Raw genomic sequence first — 13,034 nt, forward strand, 5'->3', positions numbered from 1 at the left:
TCTGAATTTGATGTTTTACCACAGATGTTTTTCCCAACTTTCCTGATGTCACATTCGGCCATTCCTGCATCAGCTGCTGTACCTCGGGAGGGAACAGATTTCCGTCAACCATTCCCCGCACATCCTTTCTGGCTCTTAAAAAGGAATACGATTGTTCCTCAGTTATAGGATAGTACAAGCTTAGGTTGCTCCGTGGATGCATTTGATTTCCAGACCTTTGGATAAACGATGGTTGTTGACTACAGATAAACGGATACCCAGATTCACCTTTTTTAGAGGGTAGTTTGTAACAGAGTTGGGAGAAATCAAAGGTGGCACCAACACGAGTTAAAAAATCTAATCCCAGAACAACGGGAAAGACCAGGTGGGAGTCTTCCATTATATACACCTCCACCTTCCCTCTTTCTTGGTGCCAGTCATACTTCAGCTCAACTTGTCCCTTCGATTGATGCATCTCTCCATCAGCCATCACAAAACTCTGCTTAACATTCTGAATTTCATCATGCATACCTGCAATCTCCTTCCATCGGCTCTCTTGCATTAAGGTAAAGGCACTTCCCGTATCCACCACAGCCTCAACCTGCCATCCATTCAGTATGATCGGGACCACCAGAAGGTATGGTGGATTACTTTGATTTCGATGGGAATGTCGCTGTATCACTGATAGACCTGCTGATACACTGAAAGCAACTGGTTTGTTAGAGCTTCTTCTATTTATCTTGTCTTTACCAGCTTGTTCGTTGACTTTTTGCCAGTAATCTTTTATCCTCATACAATCTTTTTCCACCAGGGAACCAATTTGAACTAATTGCTCAACCGAATGTACAGTGCCCCTCAAGGAACCTGCTATTTTGGGATTGACATTATTGAGGATTTTGTTCACCATCTCTTCCTCACTCAACTCAGGTTTCCATTTTATACACAAAGCTCTGTAATCATATGCAAAGTCTCTGAGCTTTTGTCCAGGTTGCTGCACCATCATTCTCAGCTTCTCCTCCACTTCACTCATATAGTCTGCCGGGAGAAAGGCTGCCATGAAAGCTTCTTTAAATGATTTCCAATCATGGACTGTACCCTTCGCAGCCCTCCACCAACTCGAGGCAGAACTTTTTTAAACTGTACTCAATGTCCCAAGCAACTCCGGCCATGACTGAGGCTTTCACATCGTTCTATGAAATGCAATACATCCGCAATTTCCATAGATAGCCCAAATTCAGGAAACTCTAGTCTAATCGGAGGATTTGCACAGACGGAGGATGCCCCAGCCAGACCAGTCAAGTTATGGGAATTAGTATGAGATACATTAATAAGCGGCTCAACATTGGTTTGTGAAGTCGTGTTTCTACTCGTAAGCAACCGAGGAGAATTAGGGGTACTACAGAACTTAACTTTCAACAGCTTCCTCTCCCATTTTTCATCTCGACGAAGCAAACAATTCACCACTTCCCTTTCCAACCTTTCCAAACCCTGATTATATTTTTCTTCTGATTTGGAGAGACTGATATCGATAATTTGCCTCAAACTGGTCTCTCTATTTAGAGAGCCAGAGGTTTTTTCCTAAAACGTTCGATTTTGACATCTTAATTTCAAAAGGCTATATCTTAAAAGTAATAAAAGATAGAGACTTTCTGTAAACTAGAGAAATATTAAGGATGACCCAAAGTTTATATAGGGATTACATTTTCCCATCTAATTTGCATATGACGTCATATGGTGGCGGCAATCATGGATTATAGAATTTTCATGAAAAGTCACATGTTTAAATGATAAAATGCAGCACTTCTTTCCCCCCAAAATGTCCATCACCTTCTGTATGCTATATTGCACAATACTGAATGCTCAGGTATATAGTAAGTAGTAAACAAACTGTGTAAATCATTACTAATAAATGGTAGAAACAAACCGAATGCATGTAGTGGTTGGCCTTTTGCTGTAGAGATTTTCCATTTACTAAATACAGTAGGCACTCTGATTCCATGTATGGGGCACATATATATTATTCATATGACATACAAACACAAGTAGACAAGACCTGTTTAGTTCAAAAGCTCACTCGCCACGGCAAGGCACAGATCATGAGTGAGATGATACGAGCAGCGCGGCCAGATCTGCTTCGCGCGCGCGCCGAGTGTGCACAGCTCGGACTACTGTCATTGTCATTGCGACTCCCCACCCTGCCTCCACGTTGCCCCCTAAAGGTGATGATACACAGGGCAACTTTTTGAGCAATATTGCTGGGCAATCTTGCCGAGCGATTGCTGCTTGGGCACTTTCCCATTGAAAATGGGCAATACATTTCTATCTGGATAATTTAGATCGGTCGTGAGCCCTGCGTCTCATCTGGTTCCCCATTGACGGCAACATTGCCCAGCAACATTGCTCAAAAAGTTGCCCTGTGTATCATCACCATAACTGTCCTATGAATACTTCGACCTCGTCTAACATACCCAGTGGTGCCCAGCTCGGACTACTGTCATTGTCATTGCGACTCCCTACCCTGCCTCCACGTTGCCCCCTAACTGTCCTATGAATACTTCGACCTCGTCTAACATACCCAGTGGTATTGTATTGGTATAGTGGTATTGGTTCCCCGTTGACGGCAACATTGCCCAGCATTATTGCTCAAAAAGTTGCCCTGTGTATCATCACCATAACTGTCATATGAATACTTCGACCTCGTCTAACATACCCAGTGGTGCACAGCTCGGACTACTGTCATTGTCATTGCGACTCCCCACCCTGCCTCCACGTTGCCCCCTAACTGTCCTATGAATACTTCGACCTCGTCTAACATACCCAGTGGTATCCTGAGCCTCGTATTTCTTTCTGTTTTGAGGCATCATTTATCATTTACTATAATTTCTAGTTGTTTATACTACTAAATACAGCTTACCCAACATCTGAGATTAACCTTACATCTCTAGCTTCCGTTATTGTTAACACAGCACGCTAACTCGCTAACGTTAGCCTGTTAACGCGCCACCCGTGCGATTTATTTATTTATTTTGTCTCGCGCGCCCGCGCCTTTGAGTTCATACGTCCAGGTAAGTAAGAATCAGTCAACAAACACGGTGAGTAATGTCTTGTCCTGTTATTGTCACCTGTGTCACGTGTCATATGTTTAGCATAGCCTTCTCCGATGGCAATATAGGATTTATATGTGATAAATGCAAGGAGACAGTCAGGCTGACGGAGAAGATTTCAGAACTAGAGACACGCATCCAAACTTTAATTGAGGATGGTAAGAATGCTAGATCTTTAGATAGTGTTTTGGATGTGCCTAGCATAGTGAACTCTTTACATCAGGAGTCACCAACCCGTCGATCGCGATCGACAAGTCGATCTTGGAAGCATTTTAAGTCGATCGCGAAGAGTTTTCAAAATCTGAGAAAAAACACCAATATTTGTATTCATTATATTTATTACTTAAAAATGCACCATGTGTGAGCCTACTGTGTGTAGTAAATGGTGTCTAGGGGATCCAGAGGCGCGCGCGCCGTTACAATGAAGTCATTTTGGGCTCATGCGGACGCGTCGAGTATAAACAAGGCTTCACGCTTTAACCAGCTCAGCCACTTCACACTACGCTCACATCAAGCTCTTCAAGCTAACGATACGCAAGCTAACGAAACGATGGCACAACGGTGAGGGAGTAGGCTATTGCTAGTTTGAAATCTGCAGGGGTTTTCCTGCATAGACAATTATGAGGCGGCCGCCTCCGTCAAATTTATAGTTAAGAAACAATATAACGTTATAGACTACACACGACCAGAGTGCTGTTTTCCTGAATGCAAGCACGATTGAAACCAAGATATTGATTTCATAACAGTTCAATAAACAAATAGCCTAGTTAAAATTAAGTTACTTACATTTTTAGACGCAATTACTATTTTTGTTCTGTTTCAGCAGCGAAAATAGTTCCAAACAACAGAACCAGCGCATCTCACAGCAACACTCATCCATTATTCATCAATCATCACTGAATGATTCAGCGTTTTGACCTAATCGCTCGAGTCAAAGATTCAATTAACGTTACCCATTATTAAACCGCCTCATTCTGAATCAATCAGCCGTTTGAACGAATCGTTTGAATGAATGACTCAATGACTCGCTCATTAAGACGGCCGCCTGCCACTTCTACTGGCGGTTTAGTTTCAAAGTATCATTCTTTTCAACATTCCTTATTTGTATATTCAAAAAATATTCAAAACAATCTCATAATCTCATTTAATACAGTTATAATTTTTCAATGTAAATTATTTAATTTGATTGGTAACATCCTTGTCTTATTATTTTAATTGAATGTATTGATAAAATGTAAGAATTTGAAATGAAATTTAAAGCATACCAGTACATTAAATAAAATTAGGGGGAAAATGCCCTTTATAAAGGTACAAAAAATTATTCCGATAAGAGTGTTTTCAAAAATGAAACATTGACAATTTAAGTTTAAAGGGAGTAGGCTAAAGCCTCTGTTTAGGCTATAAAGGAAATGTAATTTTGCCAAAAGAAGAACTTTTAATTTAAATAAATGTTCATTTTAAATCAGCCTACTTCAGTGTGATATGTTACCATATTATCATGCTTAATTGAATAATTGTAATGTGATGATCAGATGCAGATATCTAAATCAAAGAATATGGGTGGTTGGCAGGTGGATTATTTTTTATTTTTAACAACAGATTCGAGTGACTCAAAGTGCACCAGATTAATGAATTTATCTTTAAAATGTACACATTTTTCTCCCGGGGGGGCATGCCCCCGGTCCCCCCTAGTGTTACGATTTTACCAACTCCGCCTCATTTTGAGACAGGAAAAACCCTTTATTGGCTATTGTTAAAAGGAGATCTGTGTTTTATGTTGTTGGAAACGGGAAAGAGAATCAGTGCTGTAGTGTAGATGACTGTTTTAGGCCTCTAATTGATTGATTATTGAGGTACTGAATAGTAGTAGGTCTGTAATTTGTGTGAAAATATTTTTGAAGAATTGAAGGATGACTGTTGTCATAATATTTTGTATGCTAGTTGCACTTACCATTTTGATTTGAAATAGCCTATGTTTTAAAAGGGAAAATGAAACAGTACATTATTGGCTTAGGCCTGTAATTGACTGATTATTGTGTTTATATATGAGTAATAAGCCTGTGGATATATACTTAATGTTATATTACTGTTGAAAATGTTGAATTATAGTTGACAGTTTGTATAGTTATATATACTATTTGTATAGTTAAATAAATATGTTGCTAGTGACTAACAGGCAACAAAGAATGTCAAAGTAGAACTACATTGTGGCCTTGTTTTTTCATAATTTTCTGCAAGTGGTAGATCTTGGTTTACATTTGGACTTGGGATGTGATCTTAGGCTTGAAAAGGTTGGTGACCACTGCTTTACATGATTCGGTTCCAGCTGAAGTAGAGCCCGTGCAGCAGGGCAGATGGGTGACTGTGAGAGATCACCGCTCTAGTCGCGGATCAAAGAACCACTCTTCCGTTCCGATTCCCATAACAAATCGATTTGCCCCACTCAGTGAAACACCCACTGAGAATTCTGTTGATTGTGCCCTGGTAATTGGTGATTCGATCACACGGAACGTGAAAATAGAGACACCAGCCACCATAGTCACATGTTTGCCGGGAGCCAGAGCGCCTGACATCAAAGCAAATTTAAAAGTGCTGGCTAATGCTAATCGTAAATTCTCTAAGATCATTATTCATGTCGGCACTAATGATGTTCGACTCCGCCAGTCGGAGATCACCAAAATTAATATTAAAGAGGTGTGTGAACTCGCAAGTATGATGTCAGGCACTGTAATTTGCTCTGGCCCCCTTCCTGTTCGCAGGAGTGATGAGATAGTTAGTAGATTGGCCTCACTGAATCGCTGGCTGTCTGAGTGGTGTCCGCAAAATAATGTAGAATTCATAGACAATTGGAAAAGTTTTTGGGGCAAGCCTGACCTGTTGAAAAGAGATGGTATTCATCCCTCCTGGGATGGTGCTGCTCTTCTCTCTAGTAATTTGGCTCATAGTCTTAGAGCTAAAACATGACAATATGGGGCTCAAGTCAGGAAGCAGACAGACTGGCTAAACCGACCGTCTGCTAGCGGCCTCACGTCACCAAGGTCAGATAAATTCCATCACATAGAGCCTCTTTCACCTAGATATCATCATATAGAGACTGTGTCTGTTCCCCGAATTTGGAAATCCAAAAAACGTCAGGTTAAAAATTGAATTGATGTTCAACAAATAAAAAACAGATATAATACAGATGAGCAAATGATAAAGCTTGGGTTGCTGAATATTCGATCCCTTACTTCAAAATCTCTCATAGTTAATGATATGATTTCAGATTATAATCTAGATGTGCTGTGTTTGACAGAAACCTGGTTAAAACCAAATGATTATATTACTTTAAATGAGTCAACCCCACAAGATTACAGTTATAAACATGAACCTCGTCTGAAAGGCAAAGGGGGAGGTGTTGCTGTAATTTATAGTAATATTTTCAAAACCACTAAGAAATCTAGTTTTAAATATACTTCTTTTGAAGTGTTGGTTCTTAATGTAAAAATATATAGTGTAAACGATAAATCACATTTGAGAATTCTGCTGGCTACTGTATACAGGGCACCAGGGCACCATAAAGATTTTATCAAAGAATTTGCTGACTTTCTATCAGAATTAGTATTGGCTGCAGATAAAGTACTAATTGTTGGTGATTTTAATATACATGTAGATAATGAAAAAGATGCATTGGGATTGGCATTTAAAGACATTGTAAACTCAATTGGAGTTAGACAACACGTGTCAGGACCTACTCATTGTCGTAATCATACTCTAGATCTAATACTATCACATGGAATAGATATTGATGCCGTTGAAATTCTGCAGCAGAGCGATGACATCTCAGATCATTATCTAGTCTCATGTAAATTACATTTAGCCAAGGCTGCAAAGCCGACTCCGTGTTATAAATACGTTAGACCTATAACTTCTGCGACTAAAGATTGCTTTATCAATAATCTTCCTAATCAGTTTCATCATCTCAGCATCCCAGATAGCTTAGAAGAACTCGATATTGCAACAGAAACTTTTAACTCTCTCTTTTCCACCACTTTAGACGCAGTTGCTCCATTGCGCTTAAAGAAGATTAAAGAAAATAGTCCAACTCCGTGGTACAACGAGCACACCCAGGCCCTTAAGAGAGCAGCCAGAAAAATGGAGCGCAACTGGAAGAAAACTAAACTAGAGGTATTTCGGATTTCATGGAAAGAGAGCTCGACTGCTTACAGAGAGGCTTTAAGAGCTGCTAGATCTGCTTATTTTTCAACCCTATTAGAAGAAAATAAATATAATCCTAGGTATTTATTTGAAACAGTAGCTAAACTAACGAAAAAGAAAGCTTCAACCCCAGAAGTGTCCAAGCAACACAGCAGTAATGACTTTATGAACTTCTTTACTTATAAGATTGATAATATCAGGGACAAAATTATAACTATGCAACCGTCTACCACAGTATCGCATCAGACAGTGCATTGTAGTCTCCATGAGGAAAAATTTGATTCATTTGTTGCCATAGGAGAGGACGAATTTTCTAAACTTGTTAAATCATCTAAATCGACAACATGTATGTTAGACCCTATACCGACTAAGCTACTGAAAGAGATGCTTCCAGAGGTCATAGATCCTCTTCTTACTATCATTAATTCGTCTTTGTCTCTAGGATACGTACCAAAAACCTTTAAGCTGGCTATGATAAAACCGCTTGTTAAAAAAACGCAACTTGATCATACAAAATTAGTCAATTACAGGCCGATCTCGAATCTGCCTTTCTGCGGCTGCGGCTAGTCACTCACCACACATCTTCGAATGACCATTGCGGCGAAGCCAATAAACGGGCTTGGTGGTCGGAAACGACGAGATGATTTATGGACATACTTTCAGTTTCAGTATAATCCAGCGGTTCTCAAAGTGTGGGGCGCGCCCCACTGCCGTGACAGGTCTCCTCCAAAACGGGAGGAAATTTTCCGTTTTATGCCTTTTTATCTTTATTCGTTCATGGCGAGTCCGCATCGTCAAATTCATCTTTGCAGTGACACCGAAAACACCAGTTTATTAATAAACAATTAAATGTCTCCTTGCTATTTTTTTACACATTCATAATCACTACTTTTGCCGGTTCTTTGTGGCAAGCTTTATGCGTGCGGTCGTGCGCTTGAGTGCGGCTATAACGCTCAATATCCCGTATAGCCTATTTAAGTAATTAAATTAATATAAAGGGCCGATTTGTCCACTTATGGCTTAAATGAAGAACTACTAGTCGACTAGAATACAAACTTTAGTCGGAGGCAGCTCTTATTCCACATATTCTCGCACCAGCAGGCCATTCTGTGTTGAGCGCGCGACCCTGAGCTGAATGAGCGAGCGGGGCGGAATATTCATAAATGCGCTCTCCACTCACATGCTCTGATCGGAACAAAGGAATATTAAAGTAATTAATCAATTCTGGTTCATATCTTATACACTGCCCATACACTACCCATCATTTTAATCCCATATCAAACACAGTATGTTATGTCTATTTTATCTATTAAAATATATATATATATATATATATATATATATATATAGGCTATATATAGCCTATATATCACGTTTTTAAGTAGGCTAAAGGCAGAGAGCTGTGTGCTTTCTTCTTCCCTTTGCCACATCATATCTCTGTGAGATGGGCTTTTCAGCTGTTTCAGTTTCACTGAAAACAAAGTACAGATCTCAGCTGAACATTGAGCATGACTTTTGAGAAATTGTGCAATTCAAAACAGGCTCATTGCAGCCACTAATGCAGGGATAAATAGACCTGTCTTGCCAAATGGATTTCTATTATTTTCTTTTTTTAGCAGATTGCAAAGTGGCACTTTTATTTATTTTCTATTTTTGAACTTGATACCAATTTTGACACAGCTGCATTTTATTTTCTCTATTTTTTAAAGACTATTTATTTTTAATTTTTTACTAAAATTGACTAAAACTTGATTAAAACCTTTTTGCGTTTTCGGCGACTAAAACTTGACTAAAACCTTTTTTTGTTTTCGTCGACTAAAACTTGACTAAAACTATGAAGTTTTTAAGTGACTAAAATGTGACTAAAACTAAAAAGCATTTTCGTCCAAAAGACTAAGACTAACACTAAAACTAAAAGGGCTGCCAAAAACAACACTGCTTTGAAACAATCTCCATTGTTAAAAGCGCTATATAAATGAAGATGACTTGACTTGACTTGACTTGACTATTAGACAAAGTCTCCACCACAATACTGTCGCCGCGATTGCGGAGAGGCTCTGATAAAATGTCTCACTCGCACACTAGCTCCGCTTTTGATCGCACTGATTCAATGCACTCTAACTCGAACATTTTGTATAGAAGCATGACGTTTTTTTGAGTCGGGATGAAGTATGACATGTCTGCCATCCAGTGGAGGGGAGGTCGAACGAAATTTGACACCCAATTTGACAAAATTGGCCATTTTATTCAGTGCCGCATCTTGTCGAGTAAACTCGACCGTGGCGCCTAGAGGGTTAATGGCATCAGTTAGTTTAGTTTCTAAAATTAGTATTTGTTCTTTCAAATTCCCAATTTCAGTTTTCATTTGCTTCATTTCAGTTTGTGACAAAACATTTACAACACTTTTTGTCTCATCATCATCATGATCATTAGACTCACCTCTATCAGAGGTAACATATAATGAACTTAACATAGAGGATATTTCATTGGCATGATTTATTCTCGTTACAAAAGATTCAGCAGAAAAATCTGGTTCATTACCCCTTTGTTCTCTGTTCCTGTTCCTCTATGTTCTCCTCATTAACACTCTCCATCATCCCCAATCATCAACACATCACTTGCACATAAACAACTTCCCCGTACGGGCCACCAATCTGTAACACTCTCAATATTAGTGAGGATACATCAATAAAGATACAGAGAATTCAGTCATTTCCTGATGCACAAAGATGTGTATTATACAAACACCCAGAATAGATATATATCTTTCTTCACATGAGCAAAGTCCAACTTATCATAACTTAGAGCAGTTCCCATAGTCTTTGCACAAACAGATGAACCACACATCTCTTACCGCTCATTTACGAAACACTCCAAAAAGACACAAGTAAAGTTCCTTTTTTGAAATCTGAGGATTGATGGTGCGGGTGCATCCTTATGAGGCCAGTTAATTGCTGTGATTTTTTTTTTACTGGCTTCAGGCAATCGTAACACCTGGAGGGTGTTCCTATAGCGTCAGCTACTGACGCAGCATCTTGTTCCTTATTCAGGAAACCAAGGCGTTCAGTTCAAATTTCTCTCTTGCCTAATAGAAGCACCCTGAGAAACAGCGGTCGCAGATTATTTAAACAACCTGCTTTTTGATTATTGAACATGATGTGAATGCAATAATACATGAAAAAATAAATATTGATACAATAATCTAAAATGTCAATATAAAAAAAATATCACAATATATGATTTTATCAGCACAGCCCTATGCGATTATGAACTGCCAATTAGAGGATATTTTGTTGCCACTGTATAAACTTGATCTTTTTAAAGAATATGTACTTAGTTTAGCTTTAGTAAATTTGTATTGAAATCCAAGACTTTGTGGTTGTGCTTTATAATTTTATTTCCTTCAACCTGTCATTTGTTTTCTTTCTCAGTTACACCCGAGAGGCATATCTTGAGCTTGTGGAGAACATTCGTAAAATAATACCAGGTAGCTTGTCACTATGAAATATACCAATTGAATATACCAACTGATTCTCGAGTAGTGGGACAAAACTGCCTACAGAACTGATAAAATAGTTGTGTATGTACTACGGAATTATTTTGTATTAATCTGTCAAACATGTACAGCTGTATATCAAATCACATTTTAATTAAATTTACAATTATTTGTATAATGCTTTTCACAATACATATTGTTTCAAAGCAGCTTTACAGAAAATGTCTACATTACAATTTAAGTTACCTATTTTCAGAGGTGACTGTGTCCAAGTTATGTATTTCAGAAATGTACATATAAAAATCACACAGTTAGCTAACAATGTATTAATTTAAACAATGTATTAATTTAAGTCAGAAACAATGAGTAAAGTAAACATGTTGTTAACATATGAAATGGATATACTGTATAGAAAACAATAGCATTGGTGCATGTTGATTCCGAGTCCTCGCAGGAGTTGCAGTCATCTATTCAGAGGTGTTGGAGCATCTGAATATCATATGAAATAATTTGTCGAATAATTATAAATAATGACAAATCTATTTTCAAATCAACATTTGTATAAATTGACACTATAGGATTATTTCAAACAGACTTCATATAAGAACGTCTGACGAGGTTAAAAAAACCCAACACAAAATAAACTATACCTGTGTGACCTTTTTAAACTCATGGCATGTGAAATGTTAAAAGATGACCTTCAGGGTAAAACTGATTATAAAGATGACGTTTCTGTTAATATCCGACAAGTGTGAAGCCTAATAAAAGAGGTAGGACACCTTATATTAGGTGTTGTGGTAACACTTTATAATAAGTATGTTATAATAAAGTAGGCAAACTATTAGGTAATTCATGGTTAATATGTTGTAGTCTCTACATTGTTAATATATTAATAGGCTATATACACATAGTGAGTTCTTCATTCACTGTCAATGTAATTAACCAAATTATTATTGTTTAATTAGCTCATATGTAAAGAGTTAGATAATGTTTGTTATGCAACTGTAAAATAGTACTCTTTAGATTAGGTCATGGAAGTGCTTTAAACCAACCTTTATTAGACATTAATTGCATTAGTATTAAGTGTTCCTTTAAAAAAAACATATACAGTAGTCAACATTTGAAGTGAATCAAAAAAGTAAATCAAAGTTGTCCTAAGACAAGACCGTGTATTGTTAAAAATTCATGTATAACTTTGATGAAAGGTTTTGATCGACTTCAAATGTTGAACCAATGTGTTACATGTGAGCACTTTCACTCTTGAAACAAAATAGTAATTTGTAATTGTAGTTTTAAATTAATTTTTTTAATAAAAATTTTATCAAATGTAGCAGTAAGAATTCTACTCTTAATTTGTTGGATTCGATTTTTTTTTGTGGTATACTGCTATTGTTAGTTGTAGTTACATTTAAAGTAACTGAATGTAATTACACTGTTGACTGTTGCATCTAACCTTAAACTTAAACTTAGACATAATGCCTACCGTCTACACCTACCTCTAATCATACCTGTATCCTAAACTCAATAACAGCAAATAGCTATTGCAAATCTGACAATAGTTTTGCAGAACAGCATGTATGTACACAATAAACTATATTATCAAATGCTTAATTTTATAATGTAAGTGCATAGTATTTTAAAGACACCTAATATAAAGTGGGACCAAAGAGGTATTTTAAAGTGAACCTTCAGGGCATAATAGTAAATGCTATTTATAAATGTTATTTAGGATACATGTATATCCTTTTTATCTTTAGTTTAACTTCTATTAATCTATATAAAATATTGAGTTGTGTTTGAGCAGGTGACAGGTGAGAAATAGTGTCATTAGTTTTGATAAAAATACTAAAATACATGTCAAAGAATGATTTCAAATGTTTTGTCCCATGCCTCAATAATCAATGTAGTGTCAAGTTATGATGTGATGTAAATGAAGTGCTGTGGTTTATGATGTTCCTCTCTGTCCCTGATAAATCCTATTTCAGGAGTCAGTCTGAGCAGTGATTTCATCACAGGCTTCTGTGGAGAGACTGAAGACGATCATCAGCAGACCCTATCTCTCCTCAGGGAGGTGGGCTATAACATGGGCTTTCTCTTCGCCTACAGCATGAGGAAGGTCTGATCTACCTTTTGGTCTTCATATTAGATTCATGTATCTCTTGTATTCCTGTTCATAATGATATGGCAGTCATTATACTTCAAAAAGTAAGTTAACCTGTTCGTTATAGTCAATTTGACAAAATCTACAGGTAATAATG

General features: G+C 37.5%; 1 protein-coding gene across 1 annotated transcript in view; it reads left to right on the top strand.

The window, feature by feature from the left end:
- The window catches only part of cdk5rap1 (CDK5 regulatory subunit associated protein 1), a 122,659-nt gene that overhangs the window by 91,218 nt on the left and 18,407 nt on the right, over window positions 1-13,034 (top strand). Inside the window, exons 6-7 of the mRNA XM_056252862.1 lie at window positions 10,712-10,767; window positions 12,762-12,892. Of these exons, the coding sequence (XP_056108837.1) occupies window positions 10,712-10,767; window positions 12,762-12,892 (187 nt within the window). The remainder of the gene's footprint in view (window positions 1-10,711; window positions 10,768-12,761; window positions 12,893-13,034) is intronic.

Source organism: Rhinichthys klamathensis, unplaced genomic scaffold, assembly GCF_029890125.1.
Source record: "Rhinichthys klamathensis goyatoka isolate OS25496 unplaced genomic scaffold, OSU_Roscu_1.1 h1tg000098l_1, whole genome shotgun sequence".
In the NCBI taxonomy this organism is placed as follows: Eukaryota; Metazoa; Chordata; class Actinopteri; order Cypriniformes; family Leuciscidae; genus Rhinichthys; species Rhinichthys klamathensis.